The sequence below is a fragment of the Photinus pyralis genome, unplaced genomic scaffold (assembly GCF_008802855.1).
Source record: "Photinus pyralis isolate 1611_PpyrPB1 unplaced genomic scaffold, Ppyr1.3 Ppyr1.4_LG8, whole genome shotgun sequence".
Lineage (NCBI taxonomy): Eukaryota > Metazoa > Arthropoda > Insecta > Coleoptera > Lampyridae > Photinus > Photinus pyralis.
In genome coordinates, this window is record NW_022170819.1 from 4,464,871 (window position 1) to 4,487,194 (window position 22,324).

Here is a 22,324-nt window from a genome sequence, read left to right on the forward strand (position 1 = left end):
GAATGATCGTTTGCGACCAAGACAACCCATGGCCGATGAGGGTTTGGGCATGGAAATTTTGTACCTAAGTGTATAGTGGGATCATCAGCTATAATTACGATGTCTTAAAGGCAGAAATAGATTCTTAAGTAAATTTTCACAGGACGTTAATATACAGGGTGTCCACTATGTATGGAATATAAATCTTAAGATATCAATGTATTTAGGTACAGGATTACTGCCGGGACCAATCGCAGAACTGCACGCAACGCTGACAACCGACGATAGTATCTCGCTCGAATGGGAATCCCCCGACGATGGCAGTAATGTAACCGATTACGTTCTCTACTACCAAAAGGTTGAAAATACATCAATGCACGAAACCATACTGAAACTAGACAATGTAAGTTGTCTCCGCCTTCCAACTGCCATTAACACTTTATTTATAGCAAGTAAACGTGAGTGATACATCTTACACTTTAAAAAATTTGGAAAAGAGCGCCTTCTACCAACTGTTCGTTGTATCCCGAAACCAGCACGGCACATCTCTACCTTCGTCGATACTTACACTTCAGGTGGCCAAATCAGGTACCGAAAACTTCGTCACAGTAAGCCATTAAGTTACCATGTCCTTCAGATGGCGAACGTGTCAGCGGGGTGACATCTCCCCCACATTCGCTGGCGATAGCGAGCCACAGTGCGACTTGGGTGACGATAACGTGGCAACCTCCCGCTTTCAGCCTTCCGTCCCAGCAGATCACCTACCGACTTTACCACAAATCGACAGCGGACGATCACTACCAGATCACGAACATCTCGGTCACATCGCATACGATACAGAAGCTCAACCCGAACACCCAGTATATCGTATACGTCACCGCGATATCCGACAAGGGGCAAAGTACGCCCTCGGAGACGTTGATCGCGTGGACGGATCCCGCCTACCCCGCATTTGTGGAGGTGAGTAGTCCGTGAGCTGAACACCTTCAATTTTGCTGATGTTTCGCAGCCCCCGACCGTGCATCCGATAAATTTGGTGATGGAGGGTAGCAGTATGACGATCCTTTGCATAGCAATGGGCACGCCTATGCCCACGATTTCGTTGTACATCACCGGTCGACTGGTACGGCAGGAGATCACGCGCCATATGGTCACGGTCATAAACAACGTGACGAGGGATATGGACCAGATTTCGTGTTACGCCGACAACGGGTACGGCACGCCGATGCAGGCGTCGAGAAAGATCATAATCAGCCGTAAGTGTCTTTGTTGCACTAGGTGGGGGGTTCTATCTAAATTAGCTGGGGGTTCGTTTGGACCTAGGGAAACACTTTTGGACTTAAAAATAATTTCACTGTGTGCAGATGGACCGCATATCCAAGCCACAGGCGTGACGATAGCGGCGCTCGGCGACACGGTTAAGCTCGAATGCAAAGTTGACGCTCATCCCGAGCCGAAGATGTTGTTTTGGAAAAGTCGCGAAGATCGAACGCCCGTCATTCAAGGGGGGAAGTACGATATCGCGGTTGATCGAGTGCGCGACGAGGAGGATCGGTACTCGATGACGTTGTCGATTAAGCAGGTTGCTGAGGTCGATGTCGGTGACTATTATTGCCACGCGGAGAATGCGTTCGGGGTCGCAACGCAAGCGGTGACTTTGCGCGTTCGAAATGTGGCGACCTCGAACAATGTGACCCAGTGTTGCATTGAGCAGAACGTCACGTCGCCCTGCATGGTGGCCTGCAGTTTCTATTTGGACATCGACTCGGTGATCGACAAGCCGGAGTGCATCAACGACTTTGACAAGCTGATGAAGTGCGCGGCTGATGGTTCCGATCATCGCAGTTGCTGTTCGCAGTGGGGGGTGCCGAAGAGGTGCCTGGATTGGTGCCGAGGCGAACCTCTCTTCAACAACAAACTGTGCGTGCTTAGCTACACCAAGCAAATAATGAGCTGCTTCCACGAAGGCCGCGACAAACTACCGGGACCACCTCAGAATATTCGCGTCGAGCCCGTGGACGCCCACTCGGTAAACGTCCTCTGGGATCCCCCAGTTAAAAACCCACACACCGTTGAGATGTACAGGATCTTTTGGAAATTGGTACACGCCGACAGCAATCCCACGCAACGCTTCGACACCCCCGAAACGCACTACAAGATCAGCGGACTATTGGAGGGTGCCGTTTACGAGTGCGTGATAAAGGCGGGCAACCACAGAGGAACCTCGACCTTGAGCGACGCGATCAAGTTCACCGCCGGCGACAAATACATAACGCTAGCTGCCAGCCAAGACGAAAACGTCTCCCATACCGGAGTCGCTGTGGCAGTCGTCTCCGCGCTGATTGTAGTCGCCGCAATTGTCGCCGCAGCCGTTTGGTTTGTACGCACCAAAAGGTTACTGGTAGGTAAGAATTCCGGAGGGGTGGCATTTGAAAACCCGAGCTACCTCCGTGAGGTGAACATGGACCACATACAGGTAAATATTTAAGGTGAGAACCAGGTCAAATTTTTCGATTAGGTACCGCAGGGACAATCGGAAAGCTCGATGTCGAACGGAACGGCGAATGGCATCGCGGTCTCCTCCTCTTCAGGCGGCCAGGGTTGGAAGCAGGAACCGTTACACGTGCCTCTCTCGCAAGAAGTCAATCCAACTCTCTACGAAGAATTGAAGCTCGGTCAAGATGGCGTTGGTTTTAAACGGCTCAAACCCTAGTATGAGGTTATTCTTAGTGACGGTGACGAATCGAGATTTTAAGACGCATTGTGCGACTACAGGATGTGATCGGTGTATTATAGCAAATTTTAGTATAATTTAGAGATAAGGTAAAAAAAATGTGATTGACTAGATGATTAATACATACCTACATCCACCGGCACTAAGCAGCAGTCCGAATATTTTGCACAGTAAGTAAATCAATCAGCAATACCGCATGTTCGCTGATGGCGACAGATTTGCTGGCGAAAGGCATTCATTTTGCGTGTATTGCTGATTGTTTCATTTTGCACTGTTATAAGGCCATTAATGACGTCCAACATTTCTAGACATACGTAATTTGTCCGATAACCCCTTGCGTCGTTATTTTTCGCACTATCTACAGGGTGTTCTGGTGTTCGATGACAAAAAAAAAGGTGACGATCTATAGAAGACCCTGTACGAGTGCGTATTTGATTCTCAAAGACCAGCACTTTAAGGCATTTACCATTCGTGTGGTAAGAAGAGGACGTCCACCTGACATTCCGCTACCGTTGTGTAGACTTGCTCCATCTAGTCGCTAACTTTAATGTTATTTTTTTTATATAAACTAATGCTCTCCAATGTAAATTAATATAGATACCTGACATAGACATATACATATTGTTAAATAGTAATTTTAAGATGGGAAAGCATGTATTAACGCATACATGTATCTGTGCCTTTTTCTATCGTCTGACTTTATCTGGGGGAACTCATACCTAGTTCAATTTATACATAACTGTTTGAAATGATTAGGGATTAGGAACAAAATAAAGAAAAGATGACAGTCATTTTTTATTCATCCCGTATATATGCAAGTTCCTAACGAGGGTTACATTTTGGTGACAGAACCACGCGACAGGGGGCAAAAAATGTTCTTTCGAAAAAATTCGCTAAATACGATTGGTTTAGCCGTCTGATGTAGCGATTTCGCTTTGGAACACTTAACTAAAGACAACTACATGCCTTTGCAAAAATCCCCTACGTGCGACACCCTTGGCCAGCAATTCCTCTAAATCCTAAAAATCGCCAAACCTTGCCTAAAGATAACTACGCGCCTTTGAAAAATTTCACCATAATATCGTTTGATATAGCGACTTCGCTTTGAAAACCTAAAATTCAAAAATTTCCGCTTAAAGACAACTTCGAAAAAATTTCATAAAAGCAACAGCTTTCAGCGGTGTTCTATTGATAAAGCGAATAAGCTTTGAAACCTTAAAATTTCATAATTCTTAGTTAAAAATAACTACCTACATCTTTTTGAAAAAATCCATTGACACAATTACCTTCGCCAGCGTTTTTTTGACATAGCGAAATCCCTTTTATTTTTGTCAAAATAGAACTAAATCCCTTAAGAAAAATTCACTATATACTACAGCCTTAGCCAACGCAGTGTTCTTCTGAAAACATAAAATCCGACAATTCTTGCATATAAACCAACATTTCGTTGAAAAAAATCCCCAAATGCAATAGCGCTTTGTGTGGCTACTTTTTACCAAAATTTTGACTAAAATTTGCACCTTCATCGCAAAGGGTTGATAATATGACTAAAACGTTCCCTAATGCAAATCAAACGACTTTTTTAATTACAGTAAACGAATGGCAGTAGAGAATTCTACAATAAAAGTACCTATATCATTTAGTAAAATAGATTCTGATAACGCTCTATTGTTGAAATTCAGGTAATAAATCATCTGTACGAATACGTCATATCGTGTTGAATCATTTCTGGAAAGTTTGATTTTAATATTATTAGGTACAATTTTGTCAGTAGTGTTACACGAGTGATGATGGTACGTACGTATTGGGGGTGCAGCTATAAACGTGTTAGAAAATAGGCTCCGATCCTATGCGAAATTGAACAATTAACAGTGAGTTTAAGGTATTATAAGTGCATTAATTTACTTGATGGTGTCGAAAAAGTGATTTTTATATGTCGTTTTTGTACCTAGTAACTGTTAATTTGGTTGCTCCATTATGAAAGTCTAAAGGACTAAAGGAGGAAACCATGTACCTATATTTAGTCCCATCTTCAAGGCTTAATGCACTTAATTAAAATATTAAAGCAATTCTCACATCAACGTATTCGACTTGTAATTCAAGTATAACCCAAAAAGGAATTGTTACTTTTTCCGAGGAATTTGCCCAGGATTAAATGGGTACTAACAGTTTAAGGAAACTTGGTTTTAAATAGTTTAAATTAGTCCAGTCAATGAACGGTTGATGAGAGGGTGTAGAGTGCGTGAGCAGAGAGCTAAGCGACTCCATTAGAAACTTGTTCAGATTACTTAGGTTAGGTATGTGATGCCTAGGTAGCGAACCGAGGGTTGGGCGTGGAAGAGAAGATACCATTTTTGAGTTTTCTACTTGTATATTGAAAACGGTTCATCATTATTATAGGGAAAAGAGTTTTATATAATTTATTTTTGTTGGATTGTTTTTTTGGTTTCTTGACCTGATGAGGTCCCTTGCGAAAGTGGGCGAAACGTTGACTTTTCAACTTTGACACGGTTCTATACCGGAAGTCGCTCGCATCTTAGAGACCTATATCAACTTATTCAATGTTCCGTTGTGTGACTTATTTTTGTGATACGATCTACCCATATAACACAACAGGCACCGCGCATCCTTCAGTACAAGGCATACTAGATTTCATTTGTTTTCTAAATATTGAATCACGAATTTCTTCATTTGTTTGTATATCAGCCATATGCATATTTTATGTTGTACAGCAGATTAATTGCTCTTTAAAAAATCTTAAAAAAATCATAGGCAAATTCAATCATGTCATCCCCAAATCCTTTTCCCTGCGATGTTCATACCATATTTTCCCCAATTCCAACATATTTCCGCCATGTCTTTTACATATAAATTAAACAGAGTTGGTGATAAACAGCATCCCTCTCCGATTCCTCTTCCGGTATTAAACCAATCCGCCTTTTTACAGCCAACCCTGATTTTTGCTTTTTGTTTCCTATTGCTCGCCTTTCTCTCCAGTTGACACCATTCCTCTTTAGTATTTCCAACAGTTTCTCCCCACTTGCAATAAATCTAAGGGGATACTATTGACTCCTTCCGCCTTCCCATCCTTCATTTCTTTTATGGCTACCTTTACTTCCGTTGATAGAATGCCTTCCCCGATATTGTTATTCTCCACTTTCTCTACGCTTTCCACTGTCATCTGTGTTGGTTTGTTCTTTGCTTGATATAATTCCTACAGATATGCTTTCCATCTTTCCAATACTTCGCTTTCTTCTGTCGACAACTTGCCATCCTGATATTTTCTATTTCTATACTGACATAGTTCCTCCATTCTTCCTATCTAGCGTATTTTTTTACTTTATTGTATATCAATTAATTCTCTAGTTCTTCGATTTCCCTACATACCTTTTCAAACCATGTTCTTCCCTTATACATTTCTTCTCTTAGTTCAATGTTAGGTTTTTTGTACAATATTTTTCCTTTATCTGTCCTTAAAGATAAATGTTTAGCTTTCCTTCTTTCCTCCATCTAATTTATCATTTTTGTTGTTATCTAAGGTTTCTTTATTCTTGGCCCCTTGCTAAAACCCCACACTTTCTTCCGTTTTTGGTGTTCCGCTTTCTCTTTCCATTTTACATCCTATTTCGTCCTTGTCCAATAATTTTCCAAATTCCATTTTCTACTAGCACATCTTTCCTTACTCTTTTAAGTCGTATCTCTAAATCTGCAGCGAAAAGAATGTGTGAATATTGCTATGTCTCTTAGTTTCGGACACACACAAAAATAAATGCTGTTCCCCCCCGTTGGGCCTACAAAAATTAACTGTTGTGTGCCTTACCCCTTACCTAGCTAGTTCAACTGTACAAAAATTAAACCTTATATCAAACCTTACAAATTTTATTTCTTTAACTAAAGAAAAATCTTAATCTTAGGGTTCAACTGGGTTCCGGCACACCGAAAAATCCCAACACTGACTTAACCAAACGTTAAAGTTCTTGACATCCGGGGGAAACACTTTGAATTTTTGGTGTACACCCTTCTGAATTAATTTGAATTAACGAGAATTAATTGAATTAAAGTGAATTAATTTGAATTATCCTGAATTAACGTTAATGAACATTAATTGACGCGAATTTGTATTAACGTGAATTAATTTGAACCTGAATTTTTGGTCTACACCAAAAAATTGCACTTGTTTCCCCTGCTTACTGACTCTGAGCAGCAATCGGAAAACTAACCCTTGTAACCACCCTTTTTTTATTGTTCTCAAACCAATGTGTTTATTACAATAATTTTTATTTTGCAAAACTCAATCAGCTTATTTCCTCTTTCATTCCTTTCTCCGAGTACGCATTTTCCAGCCACTCTCGTAACCTCCTCCTCCAATTTTTCTATTTCTTCATGATGACCACTGGCTAGTATTGTTGTGGGTAATGCATCTACTTTCATTGCTATGATTCTATCACAGTCGTTTATTACTTTCATAACGCTTGACTGTACCTTCTTATTAACCATAAATCCCACTCCATTTCTTTCTTTTTTATCTCCACTAGGTATAATAGAAGGTGAACGACTATGAAATGTCCTTAAAAGGATATTAAAAGAGACTTAAAAGCGTTAAAAACCCTTAAACTGTTTGAGCGATCCAAATATTATTATAAATTACCCCTTAAAAGAACGCGTAAAAACTTTCGAGGGCCAGGCTGTTAAAGACTAATGCAGGAGGCTCTAAGAGTAATGGCCGTTTGCACCGACAAATTTAAGCAAAACTTAGCTTAAGCGTAGCCTAAAATCCATAGCAACCATTATCTCAATAATCGTTGCCGTGGATTTTAAGCTAAGTTCCACTTAAAATTTTCGGTGCAAACGGCCATAAATGTCTACCGAATGTCTTACAGGCCTTTGGTTACTTTAGCAAGTCTAAAAGACACTCAAGAGGTTAATTAAAAAAACTTGAACAATTCGATTCCTAAGGACCTAAATTTTAAAGCATATTCAGTGATACAATTGAAAGCTCTAGGTTAAATTATTAAAGGCTTTCAAACTCCCGGTAAATTCTTGAAACCTGTCTAGGCACAGGGAAGCTTATAAGGGTTTTTTACAGGCCCTTGTATGCCTTTGAAAGTTTTAAAAACTGTTAGCCATACTTATGTACCTACCTTTAAAGATACCATACCCTTAACCTAATAAAAGGAACTTGGAACATTGATTAACCAACGGGTTAGCTTCGCCTTCTCCATTCTCTTCAGTTTCTTATTGAGAATGCAACGGGTTTGCATATTAAGGGGGTTCCTTCAAATACAATCTTGAACTTTCTTTGCTAATTTTGACACACGGCTAGCCTGTAAAATAAAATTTACGGTGACGTACCTATACTTACTAAAAATTTCTGCTCTTTTTTCTGAAAATTGACTTGAAAATCTGTTTTTTTTTAATTTCTTGCTAGCAAAATTAAACACCAAATTACGACGTAGCTTTAACCATATTGACGACGGAAACAGATCCAATTTACATTCCGAAAATCGCGTTTAAATTTGTGTTTTAAGAAAAGAACTCAAAATCACAATTTGCATTTATGATAAAGAACCTTTCCTTTTTTTGATGCTCGAACTCAAAAACTATTAATTTTTCCACGCAGGGCTACGGAGAGGTCCAGAACCGAATGGCTTCTCCGGAACCATTCCTTCCTATTTTTTCATTAATTAATTAACTTTTTTTTTCATATGAAGTGAACCATTTTCTCTAATCAGGATCAATGTACTCCATGCGCGCTTATAAGAAGACTAGAATGTCCTTAAAGAACCCACACACCGCAATTGTGCTGAATTGTATTTTTATAACGCGTACTGGTGATCTCAGAGCTGCAAACTATCTTTAAAACACAAATCTTACTAAGATAAGATTACCTCCGACTCACTGGAGCCAAAGACTTCTGGAAACGATTAGGAGAACAATGATACATAGAATTTAATTACGCACAAAAAATATCGCTAATTACTTGGGGATTTTTACAATTCCACCAGTCGTACAGTTTATTGGAAAATTTGACCGTCTAATTTTGACACAGGGTTTCTATGATATGTAATGCCTGTTCGATCCCAAAAATTCCAATTTTGCCTATCTCTATAAAATTTAGAGCTACTTTGTCAAAATTAATCTTGAAAACTTCCACCTCAAAATTTGGGGCGTGAAGACCATGGAAAAATTATTCCATTCTTGATACGAAATTTAATATTTGCAAATTGAAAGCCTACATTTTAAAATATGGGCTGTGAAGACCGGGTAGAAAGTAGTTTCGAATTGTAAATTGTAAAATGTTTTCGGTTAGCTTCAAATTTCAACGTAAAACAATTTATCTTAAAACGTGCGCAGTAAAAATTGTGCCAAAGTTATTCTAAATTGTTTTCTTAAACCGAAGTTTAAAATTTACGGTGTAAGAGATCCTTAGCTTTCAATTTTTATTTTAAAATATTGGCCGTGAAGATTGAGCAAAAAATAAATTCTTTTCTTGAAGTGAAATTTCCAATTTGGGGTTTGTAAGACATTGAGCTTCAAATTTCAACGTGAAATCTTTCACTTTAAAATACTAACCGTGCAACAAAATTTTCAAATTATTTTCTTGAAACGAAACTGAAGAATTTTATGCTCCTTTTTTCTACTCCACCTCCCGCCCTCCTCTCACCGACACCAATAAAGTCCAAATTAGTTCTTAGCATTTCTCTTTTTAGGTTTCGGCTTGAAGAAAGGTTCTAACAGTCCACGCCCCGAATCTAATCCTATTCCTCTCCTTCTTCTTGAATGCACACTTTGTATATTTCGCCTCCCGGAAATCCGTTTGAGGAGACATTTTACTTTCGTTAATATGAGAAGTGTTAATTTTTTTCATTTTTCATTTATGCCACCATCAACGGTTGACTTTACTTGTTCATTCGCCTTTTTGGAGAGATTTGGAGAGATCCGACATTAATATTTTTTACCAAAATAGAATTAAATCCCTTAAATAAAATTCACTACATACTGCAATCTTAGCCAACGCAGTATTCTTCATAAAATCCGAAAATTCCTGCACATATAAAACAACATTCCTTTGAAAAAAATCACTAAATGCAACAGCCTTAGCCAGCTCTTTGTGTGGCTACTTTTTACCAAAATTTTGACCAAAACTTGCACCTTTATCGCAAAGGGTTTATAATTTGACTAAAACGTTCCCTACATGCAAAGTGAACGACTTTTTTAATTACAGTAAACGAATGGCAGTAGAGAATTCTACAATAAAAGTATAACATATAGTAAAATAGATTCTGATAACGCGCTATTGTTGAAGTGCAGGTAATAAACCAGCTGTACGAATACGTCATATCGTGTTGAATCATCTCTGGAAAGTTTGATTTTAATATTATTAGGTACAATTTTGTCAGTTGAAGTGTGACACGAGTGCTGATGGTACTCACACATTGGGGGTGCAACTATAAATGTGTTAAACAAATTCCCGATCGTATGCCAAATTGAACAATCAACAGCGGGTTTTTAAGGTAGGACATTTTGTATTAATTTACTTGATGATGGTGTCAGAAATAACACAAAAGTGGTTTTTAATGCCCTTTTCCTGCCTTAGTAACTGTTAATTTTGTTGCTCCATTATGAAAGTCTAAAGGACTAAAAGAGGAAACAATGTATCTATCCCATCTTCACGTTAAGGGCTTAATGGACTCGTCGCCCTAATTAAAATATTAAAGGAATTCTCACATCAACGTATTCTCCTTGTAGTTCAAATATACCTACCTCGAAAAAGGCATTGTTACTTTTTCCGAGGAATTTGCCTAGGAAATTTTGTTTTAAATAGTTTAAATAGTCCAGTCAATGAACGGTTGATAGGAGGGTGTAGAGTGCGTGAGCCTGCTAAGCGATTCCTTTAGCAACTTGTTCAAAGTACCTAGGTATGTGATGCCTAGGTAGCGAGCTGTTTGTTGAGCGTGGGGGGAGAAGATGCCATTTTTGAGTTTTCCACTTGTATATTGTAAACGGTTCATCATTATTATAGGGGAAAGAGTTTTATATAATTTATTTTTATCCATCCGCAAATACTATTAAGTGCCACTTCCCTCCTATGTTCATACCATATTTTCCCCTTTCTCGACATATTTTCGTCATGACACTATTCCTCTTTAGTATTTGCAAAAGTTTCTTCCAGTTACCCATGTGAACTACTCCTATAGGTTGATGCGTTTTTTTTAATGGAACATAGGGAGTTTAAGATAAACGAACTGTATAAGTTACGTATTGCTCATCTTTCTCTTCAGTTGACTTGTTGTACCTTGCTTTTTAGGTAAAGTGACTGAACAGAGAAAGTCCTCTGGCGACAGCCTACTACTTTAAGAAATGTAATTTCTTTGGTTCCTTTTTCTTGTAGCTTTGTTATTACAAATTCTAATTAGAATCGCTGGAGACAACAACGCCTCTCTTAGCATGGATAGAAAATCAAACAGATTAATGTTAATTGAATTCCGGGTGTTAGTTCATTTGGCTGTAACTGCACGAAAATCGCGTTTTCCGTTTTAAAAAAAGTACTCGAAATCACAATTTGGATTTATGGCAAAGCTCGGACGAAAACCTTTTCTTTTTTCGATTCGTAACACAAAAACTGTTAATTTTTCCACACAGGGCCGAAGAGTGGTTCAGAACCGAATGCTTTTAATAATAATAATAATAATAATAGAGTTTATTGTCCTACAGACTTTTCAATCCAATTATAGGACAAAGATAACATTATAATAGGTAGTGTACATAAATGTTAAATAAATCTAATTAAAAAAAATAATATAATAAGAAAATTCACCTATATTAAAGAATTATTACCTGCATTATTAAGACAGAAAGAGAGAAAAAAAAAAAGAAAAAAAAAGTAACTAAGATAAGTGAATTCGATATAAAGTTATAAAGATGCAAAAACAGAAAGAAAACACGAATTAAATTAAACTATTCATCCCTTATATAACTAAGAATACATTTCAATCTACAAAAATGTATGTCACAGTCTACACATCTTAAATTAAAGTTGTTGCACATAACATGAATAGGTGCACGCTGCAAGATGTTACTGTGCGACATATCGTTATAAAATGTGTGATGTTTTCTAGTCCGGTGCGAAGGTACATGGAAGTTAACTTATGATAATAAATATGAGCAATTTACATTATTGTGTAAGAGTTTGTAAAGAAAAGCAACACTATTTTTACATCTTCTTATTTCAAGCGACTCTACATTAAAACGATTGAGCAAATTGTTATGGTCGGTTCCTCTAACAGGGTATACTCCATCTAACTTAAAAGCCATATATTTAAGCGTCCTCCTTTGTATCGACTCTAATTTTGTGATCTGATAATGATATGTTGGGTACCATATTAAGGAGCAATATTCCAGTTTACTGCGTATGAGATGAGAAAATAATTTTCGAATTGGTGTTATATTAGTGAACGACTTACACATGCGCATTATAAAGCCCAACGTTTTCAGAGATGAATTGTATAATTCATCTATATGCTTCTTAAAAACTAATCTATCATTAAAATATACTCCAAGATCTTTTATGTCTGTACAGCGATTTAAACTAACGTTATTAACGTGGTATCTAAATATGACTGGTTCTATTTTACGCGTGTATGACATAACTTTGCATTTTGGTATGCTTAATGATAAACGATTGCTGTCGCACCAATCTTTCAATACATTTAGTTGCTGTTGCAGAAACAAACAATCAGTATTGGATTTGATTGACATATACATTTTCAAATCATCTGCAAATAAGAGGATATTACAATTCAAAGCAGAGGTAATGTCGTCCATAAATAATAGAAACAATAAAGGTCCAAGGTTAGAGCCTTGGGGCACTCCAGAGCTCGGAAAAATTGGCTGCGAAATAAAGTTATTATACACAACATGTTGCGACCTATTACAGAGGTACGAAATAAAAAAACGAATTAAATCATATGAAAAACCTAAATGGTGTAGTTTCATAATGAGTACACCGTGAGGTAGGCAATCAAATGCCTTTGCTATGTCCGTATAGATTACATCTACTTGCCCACGTTCATTCATTATGTTAGACACATATTGAGTAAAACATGCTAGGTTAGATACAGTTGAGCGATTTATCATAAACCCATGTTGAACTTCAGATATATGACTCCTCACTAATGAGTATATATGAGAGTATAAAATGATTTCAAATACTTTAGCAAAATTATTGATTAAACTAATCGGTCTGTAATTTCGCACATCGTCTTTATCTCCACTTTTAAACACAGGTACAACATTGGAGACTTTCCACTTGTCTGGAAAAGTAGAGGTTTTTAGTGAATAATTGTAAATAATAGTAAGCGGCACATAAAGTACACTTGAGAGGTCTTTAACTAAAAAACTTGGTATTTGATCACATCCTGCAGTGTTTTTATTCTTTAGCTTGTTAATTGCAGACAGTACACACTGTTCGGACAACTCTGGAGCACAAATGTTGATGGAACCTGTGCCACCACATGGTGGAAATGTATCTTGTAGACATGGTGTATAAATACTACCGAAATAATCCTTAAAAGCATTCACTATCGACTCGGGTGTAGTAAAGAAAGCATTTCCGTTGTGCATTTTGCTAGGAATTCTAGAACACTTTTTCTTTGCATTGACGAATTTCCAAAAAAATTTAGGATCCTCACATATTGAATTTTGAGCATCATCTAGATAATTTCTCATAATAATGAAGTCAATCATTTTTCTTTAAAATCCAATCACTGTACTCCATGAGTGTTAGAGAGTCTAGGCTGTCCTTAAAAAATCGACTCACTAGAATTGTATTTTTATATCGCAGACTACTTGTGATCTTTGCAACACAAATTCTATTAAGATAAGAATTCCTCCTATATCTCAAACTCACTGGAGCCTAAGATTTCCGGAAACCATTATGACAACAATGATACATAGAATTTAAATACACAGTAAAGATGTTTAGTAAATCTTAGGGGTCAATCGACCAAAACTTGGAGTTGTGAGCAACTGAATAGTGTATTCTATGCTATCAGAGAGCAAACCTACTACCCAGCTGTACCTAGTATATTCATCTACAATTTACTACTTTGGTTTTATCTTATTCTTTTAACGTTTGGAAAATTGGCCCATCGACCAAAAGAATCGCAAAATTTCAAATTCTTCCCAAGAAAATTACATGCAATAAAAAATACCATTTTGTGGAACTGTTGTTTCGTGGAATTTTCAACAAAAAATTTTTACAGCGTTTATCAGTAGGAAAGGTAGTTCATTTTATTTTGTCGCTTTTTTCATAGATCGCTAGGGACTCTTCGTTACTAAAGAAAGACACTAAAATTTATGTGTATTTTGCTTTTTGACAGAATGAATTATTTATTGATATATTTCTTAATAAGAACCAGCCAAAAATTATTAAAAAGGTGACAACGGCTGCAAAATTTTAATTTTGTTTCACCGTATACGATGACTGTCCATTTTAGATACTGTAACGGTAGCTCCAAATTTGGATTAATTTTTTCGAATTTTATGAAAGTAGAATTTTTGAGATATTAAAGCTTAGAGCTTAGAGCCGTTTAGGCACTGCATATCACAGAAACTCTACGGGGTGTTGAAATTAAAGGCTCGAATTTTCGAATAAATTGTACGACTGGTGGAATTGTATAAGTCCGAAAGTAATTGCTGGAACAGAGTAAATACTATGCTGCTGTAACCAAAGATCCTGATATAAAATCACTCCATCGTGAAATAAATTCGCTTATTTTGTAATAACTTTCTGCTGACTTGAAGATTTCAGAAAGCGTCGGTTTTTTAATAATCCGTTGTGCAGTTTTAGTTTTCAGTTCATTTAACATCCACGGGTAACTATATCTTACTGAATCAAGATGACTGTGATGGAGATTCGTTCAAACGAATTTCTGTTTTTGTCCTCTATCACATTCCGTAAAAATCTAATATGGCGCCCATAAGAAATAAGAAAGTGAAACTTGAAATTTTCAGTTTTTTTTTTCGGTGACACCTCAGTATTTTCAAAGGTTTATAAAAAATGTCTGTGGTTTCTTAGTCAAAAAGGGGCAACGTTGTCCCCATTTAATCTACACTGTTATGGAGATCCCAATGGTGAGTAACGAATTTGAACCACTCTGTACATTGAAATGTAACCATTAATTGCAAAGCTTTGTTGGATTTTTCTTGATAACGATTTCGCCTTTAGTTTCTTTGAGTATTTCCAATGTTTACCCGTGTAGGGGCGGGAAAGAATACTCCTACCGCAGAAGGCACTGCGTGTCGTAAAAGGCGACTAAACAAATACACTAGATCAACCCCGATTCATTGGGAGGTGGAATCCTTGTGTGGAGGGTGTAAAACTTGTTTTGATTCTACTAGTTAGCAAATTGAATGATGGGGGCGCATTATCATCTTTAGGGATTTTTATGTCTCTGGAAATCGTCTTAAGAAATGGTTACCTAGGCTACAAAGGTTATTTTCCAAACCAAATGTCAAAAAAAGAAATGAAAATCTTGTGCTTACATACATTTATAGCTAGTTCGTGCGAAACGTATGCTCGTTGCATAAATACAATTTGTTTCGTATTATTCGGATCTTATTTCGATTGTATGGTCATTTGCGGCAACTTTACATTGCCACATTTACTGCCAAGTAGGTGAGAATTAAAAAAAAAAACCATAGGGTAATCCGTTTAATTTGCAATTATTGCATAAAGGTAATATAATGTCAACCAAAACTGGCACGAATCGTTCGAGATTAACTTCTTATCAGCCCGCAGATTGCTAAGCTAAATTATTTTTACCTACTCGTGACAAATGGTCGAGCGATTGCAAGATTCTTTTCGGACAGGAGTATTGAACTTGAATAACGTATAAATTGTTTCAAATTCAGGAGAACCATTTGATTAAGACGACAATTTTCAACAAAATTATCAATTTGCAGATTTAGCTTAAGGGTCGCGAGTTTATGAAATCAATTCGATGCGATCCTGAAAAAATTAATCGGTTGGGGCAGACTCTTCGCCTTCATTGAAATAGCACCTTTCAAACCATCATTAATGGATGCAAATCAGCTTCGGGAATACCTCAAGTATTTTGTTTAAGTCAACGTTGCTTCACGTTGCAATAAATAATAACATCACCGAGAAAATCGCCTCTTACAAGTCGCCGAAAACAGCATCCACGATCTCATTTCCCCAAGACGTCCCCTAGACATCTTCTCAAACAGACCCTCTCTGCACCATCCCGTTCATCCCCGGCTCTCTACTCCTTTCAAACTCTAAACCACTGCTTGTCTGCTGTCCATCCAAAGCAAATGCAGTGTATTTTTCCACACTCAAATGCAAAATACTCAATTACCCAATTTCCAGAAAACTGCAGGATGCTCTAATTTATTATACTTCTGAGTCCAAAACCTCAGGTGCAGCGTTCATCACTACAGCAACAACTCGATTGTATCAGATTACGAGTTTATTTTTCGAGTTCTGCTTTACTAAATACTGCAGTTTAAGAGAATCAAAGCAACAGCTTCGATCAGATTTTCAGTACCTAATCCTAGACGTTCTAACATCCTTTTGGATCCAAAAGTCAAATGTTTGTTAAATAAGTTTTTGGTGGACTACGCAGACAGAATCGGGGGATCAATTTTAGAACCTGAATTTTAACCAAAGCAAAAATTTCGACGAACAAGATTTTTAGGACCACATACTAGAAGTAGTATGGATTCCATTCCATTTTTATTTGATAAATTTCTAGTAGACTACGTAAGTTAACTTAAATCGAGCGAACTATTTTAAAACCCGAATTTTTGCTTTAGATTAGGGACTATACAGTTTAGGAGAACCAAAGCAATAGTTTCGAACAAATTTTTGGAGCCAAAGTCGAATTTTTTAATGTATTTATACTTTCGTAGGCTACAGAATTACACTTAATGATGACACCTGGCAAGTCTGGTACCAAAGATGCTCTTTAGATTAATTATTCTTTGTGTTCATCTGTGGATTAATTAATTGTGGGACATTTGTATATTCTACGAGTGTTAAATACAAATGACATTTCTTCTATAATTAGTGCTCTATTTTGCATAAAAATGGTTTTGATCCACTTTCGATTCTGTTTCGGTCCAGTATCAATCCCTGCAAAGAAGAGTTGAGATTTTAAGAACCACGGTTGGAACTAAAATTAAGTCCATATCGTTTTCCTGTAACCTTCAGGAGCGGATAACTTTTTAAATGACCCAAAAATGTTGAAATTTTCCTTACAGTTTCTTTCCAAAGTTCTACTATTTCCTTGTAAATGCTAGAAAACACGATAGTGGAAGCTATCCTACTCTGTAACTAGAAAAATGTCATTACAGTACATGCAAGAGAATGGCGCTTCAGTAGTAAAACGTGAATGTATCGATTTCTCACGGCATCTCACTCGAACTAATGGCAGCCCTTTTTAACTCGGAAAAGCTTTCTCGACTTTCTCCCTTGCCTCCTTTCGCTTATGCGCTCCTAATCGGAGAGCTTTCCCGAAAGGTATTTCCATGACCTTTTGAACTTCGAGGGAAAGCTCTGCGCTTTTCCGCTTTTAGTTGAAAGTATAGGGAAAAGCTTCGGAAAGCTTTCTCCCGGCGCCAAGTTTGAATAAGTTCTAATATACCTAACCCTTGCGCAATATAAATTGTGCTTTGAGGCGGTCGACTCCATCTCATAGTGTCCTGTTACTCGCAACCTGGTGAATGTGTAAAATTTTGGGGGTTTTCCGTTTTACATGCAAAGTACAGGTAATACCTCGTACTCTGCGTTCTTGCAATAAATGTCTTTTACTATTGTAGGTATTTGACATGTCCATTTATTCTTTCAAACTGCCACTTTTATGCCTTTCTTTTTGTGGTTAATCAAATTTCCTAGATAACTGTAACTTAACTAGAATATTCTGCTGATTGTGTGCTAATTTTTGTTGGAGAATTTAGTATCAAGTTCAAATTTAAACAAGTAATGGAAAACATCAGACAGAACACACTCATTAGTTCATTAAAAAAGCATATTTTGTGCAGTAAACTCTAATAATTATTTTAAAACATTTTATACATTAGAATCGAATCTTATTCTTATTATTAGTACTTATATATCATAAGAATTCTTTGATTTTGACGGGCGACCCCTCTTTCGCTTAAGCCTAATTTACATTTGGCAAGTTTACTGGCAGAAAGTACTTTCCGCCAGTAAACTGGCCCAATATAAATTAGGCTTTACCGCCAATCATTTTTACTTTGGGCAAGTGCAGCTTCCATTATTCCATTTAAGGATGGAGTCGAGCCGAACTTTTTGAAAACTCGGTCGGGCTCGTAACTATAGATGTTCAACTCGGCTCGAAACTCGGTTCTAAAAACCAGTTCAGCTTGACTCGGTTTGTTTTCGAGTCGAGCCGAACAAAGCTCGAATCCAAAACAATGGAATTTACAATTGAAAATTGAAGGTTAAAAAACATTAATCATATCAAGCAATTTTAATAAGTTGACGAAATAATAAATAAAAAGAAAACATTATGTGTAAAAATAAGCAATGAAAGCTCTTTTAAAGAAATAAAACTAAGTTTATTAACTGCAAAAGTAGATACCAAGCATCAGGTACCTTTAAAGAAGAAAATTTTCCCTAATCCGAGAATCGATTTACTGCAAGCCAAGAATACAATTTGCTGCAAGTTTCATCTGATTTGCAGGCACAGTGTATTGGAATAGCTTCACAAACACTCAGTCTACTTCTTCTACTGTACAATCAATCGTTTTACTGCACTTATTAAGGATCCTCAGATCCTTTCTAGTTTTGTGTGGATGTCCGTCCTTTTGTCCACCCGTTCGTCTATATGTACTAGAACTCTTAGTTAAGATCCCTAGATAGTTTTTATACTTAGCTTTTAATTTTTGTCCATCTGTCCACCCATCCGTTCGTCTAACCGTCTGTCCGTCCGTGTGCGCTATAACTTTTTTTGAAAGTGGCCGATCGTGCGGAAATTTGGTGTACGGGTGCTTTGGAAAAAAACGTTTTTGACAGTCCTTTATGCCTAAAATACACTGCTATAATTTCTTGAATGTTCCGTTTTATTACTAAACACTAAATTGTTCAAATTCCCACAGGAAAATTTTTCTTGACCTTTTACAGAATTCAATGTAATTTGGATGTTATATCTTAAACAATTATTAATTACGGTCGGTTTTGTTATTGGTACAAAATTCCTTCTATTGTTTTGTGCATATTTTGCTTAACACATCAACCATTTTCCATCTGTAATCTTGATGCATTTTCCGTCAAGCATGCGAAACTTGTTTAACGATCTTTTAAAAAGTGCTCAAAGCCACAAATCGCGAAATTCTCATCCTTTTCTTAAGAAAAGGTTCTGCAACTGTTGCACACGATGCCACCACCACATTGAAAACATCGAGTTACAACACAATGTGTACAAATCATTTATATATTAATGTAACATGTCTATAACGTAAATAAATAATATTGGGATTGGTAAAGGTTCTCGTTCGATCCCCGAAGTTAAGCAACCTGTTTTTTTTTTAATTTTTGCTCATGTTTATCGGTTCTTTTATTTATTTTTTTGGTTTTAATGTCACAGGGCAACAAATAAGTAATAATTATAATTCCTAATTAAAATTAATTTAGTTTTGACGAAAAAAATTTTGGTTTTTTTACTGATATTTTGTTTCTCAGTTTTTTTGACACAATTTATGTAGGTTGTACACAGAAAAATAAGGTCTTTCGAGTACCTTAATATAAATTTTAGGTTGCTTTTTGAAAAAAAAATTCGGTGCCGTTGCGGCGCTTCAAAATGTTTGAAAACTTTGTTACCTTAGACTTGTACATCCATTTTTAACGCATTTTTGCAAATTTATTTGCCCCAAAAGGCAGCAGAATGTTCTAACTAGTGGGTCTTCAGACTCTGATGACCGCTGCGAAGTAGGATAAACCCTTTGGCATCCTTCTTTATATCCTTGCAAGTGAATTACACATTCGGATTCGGTTAATAGTTCCACTTTATGTAATTCCATTAGGTACTCATTGAACAATGAACATTTAAGGTTTGGTAGCGAGTTGTGTAATTTTCACAGCAATTATTCTACCTTCATTCTACCACTTTACGATAATTAAAATTAAGTCCTAAAAGCAATGAGGAGTCCCTAACGGCTTACGTAAAAATTAAAACTGAAACCCTTTCTTCATTTTAAAATAAAGAAACAGACCTCGGAAGATATGCTTGTTAAAATTAGCTCCAGAGAATTTTCCAGATGCAATTAGTTTATAAGATCTAAGGGATACCAGAGTGTCGACAAAGACTATTGGACCCACTGTATAGTAAAGTAGTAATCAAGAGGAAAAAATGAATTATGATTACAAACTTCTTTAGACTAAAATTGACGAACTTATATCATCATTTTCTGTTTGATATTGCGACAAGCGATTTCTGTGGTAGTTATGGGCCGATCTCTGCCAAAATGTGTAAAACAATATCAAATTGAAACCAGGAAAATCTACAGGGTATGTTTTTGTCCCATAGATTTTTGAAAATCTTCGATATATTTAATAAAAAGGTCATCCACCCTGAACTGTTTCTATAGAGCATTCTACAGCACAACTTTAGCTTTATGAAATGTTTCTTTGGCGTCCAGCTCGAGAAAGTGCGTATGAGGCTCTATATACATCTAAGCACTCTACATAGCGTGAGAGGGCTTCCCAGAGCGTTATTTCATAGACCTTCTAGTGACCTACAGTTCCTTTTCAAAGCCTTGAAAAGTGCATATGCTGCAATTGTCTTGGAAAAGTTTCAATTTTTCAACTGTTATACCATAAAAAGTGCGAAAAATTCATCTTTGAGGTATCTTCCTGCTAATTAGGTAAAATATTTTGATCCATTTTGAGTCTAAATCTAAAAAATTATTGCAAATTGTAGAGAACGTGTTGTAATTTTCTTGAAAAAGTTTAAATTTCTCATTCGTTTTACCATAAATGCAGTAATTGTGGAAAATTCAACTTTTAGTTGTTTTTCCGCTGATTTTGATCAATTTCGGCTGGCATTTGCTTCAAAACTTAAATAATCCTGAAAAATTGAGTGGCACATGAAGCTATTTCTTTGCAAAAGCTTAAACTTTTCCATTCGTGTTATCATAAATGCAGTAAGTGCGGAAAATGCAATTTTGAGGCGCTTTTTTTGCTGATTAGATCAAATATTTGATTTATTTCGAATATACTTGTGTGAAAATTTATTGAAAAGTGGAAAATTGAAGAGCACATGTTTCAATTTTCTTGAAAAAATTCGTTCTACCATAAATCCAGTAAGTGTGGAAAATTCAATTTTGAGGTGTTTTTCTGCTAGTTGGATAAAATATTTTGACGACTTTTGAATCCACTTCCTTGGAAACGCAATTAAACGTGGAAATTTGAAGTGCAATTTTCTTGAAAAAATATGGATTTCTGATTCTTTTTACCATGATAGTTGCGGTTAAGTGCGCCCACAGTTCATTTCAGGGCTGTTTTCATGTCTTAAGAGGGCTATGCGCCGAAGGTAATGAAAGTTTGCAAATAACGGACAAACGCTTTGAAAGAAATATATCTGGAAATTATTTACTGTCATGTGTAAGTCATAAACTATCATGGAAAGTGTTTATCCTGACGATAGATGGAAAAATAATACTTTAAACTTATGTAAATTTACGTTATTTATCGAAACTATATATACGATAACTATAACTATAATCGAAAATAGCGCCCATAAAGTTACTTCATTTATGGTGAAGCGAATGAGGAATTAAAACTTTTCCAAGAAAACTGCAGCGTGTATCCTTTCCAGGCTTAACTGAATGATCAGACAAGCATATCGAAATTTTGAGAAATATATGAATATATGAGAAATTTTCAAAATAATTGCCGCAACATATTCACTTTCCAGTACTTTGAAAAGTAACTGTAGGTCCCTAGAAGGGATTTGGAAGGCTTTAAAATAACGCTTTGAGAAGTCTTCTAATGCCATATAGAGTGCTTAGAAGCTTAACGCGTCATACGTACTTTTTTGAGTTAGACATTCCAGAAACATTCCATAAACCTCATGTAGGTAGTGCTCTAAAATGCTCTGTAGAAGCTGACTTTTTTATTCCCCGCTCTACACCTTTTCCACCATTATTCGAGAAGTTGTAAATTGTATTTGAGAATTGTTACTTGTATTTGAGAAAACATCAAAGTAGATGAGAATAGTTAATTGTATTTGAGAAAGTATCATTTAACTTTAAGAATTCGTTAATTGTATTTCAGAATGTAATATTATTCCTAATGAATTATAATTAAGAATCAAATTTTTATAATCCCGCTACTGTATGTAGTCCCGCAACAGCAACAGTAGCATCAGGCAATGTTATACATGTGATTTTGTTTTTCTCATTTTCATTTGATATTCTCTCAAATACATTTTACGATTTCTTGAATACAATTTACTATTCTCAAATTCATTTGATGTCTTCTCAAATACATTTTACTATTCTCAAATACAACTGATACTTTCTCAAATTAAAGTAAATTATTAGTAAAGGAACCTACATGCTAAA

General features: G+C 36.4%; 1 protein-coding gene across 1 annotated transcript; it reads left to right on the plus strand.

The window, feature by feature from the left end:
- Positions 1–206: 206 nt before the first annotated feature.
- LOC116178628 (Ig-like and fibronectin type-III domain-containing protein 1) lies at positions 207–3,504 on the plus strand (the record flags this gene model as incomplete). The annotated part of the gene is given in 6 exon segments (XM_031498179.1): positions 207–382; positions 429–567; positions 617–939; positions 989–1,235; positions 1,344–2,455; positions 2,498–3,504. Coding segments are annotated over 6 exon segments (2,192 nt in total), but the record flags the coding sequence as incomplete, so codon positions are not given.
- Between the last annotated feature and the right edge of the window lie 18,820 nt (positions 3,505–22,324).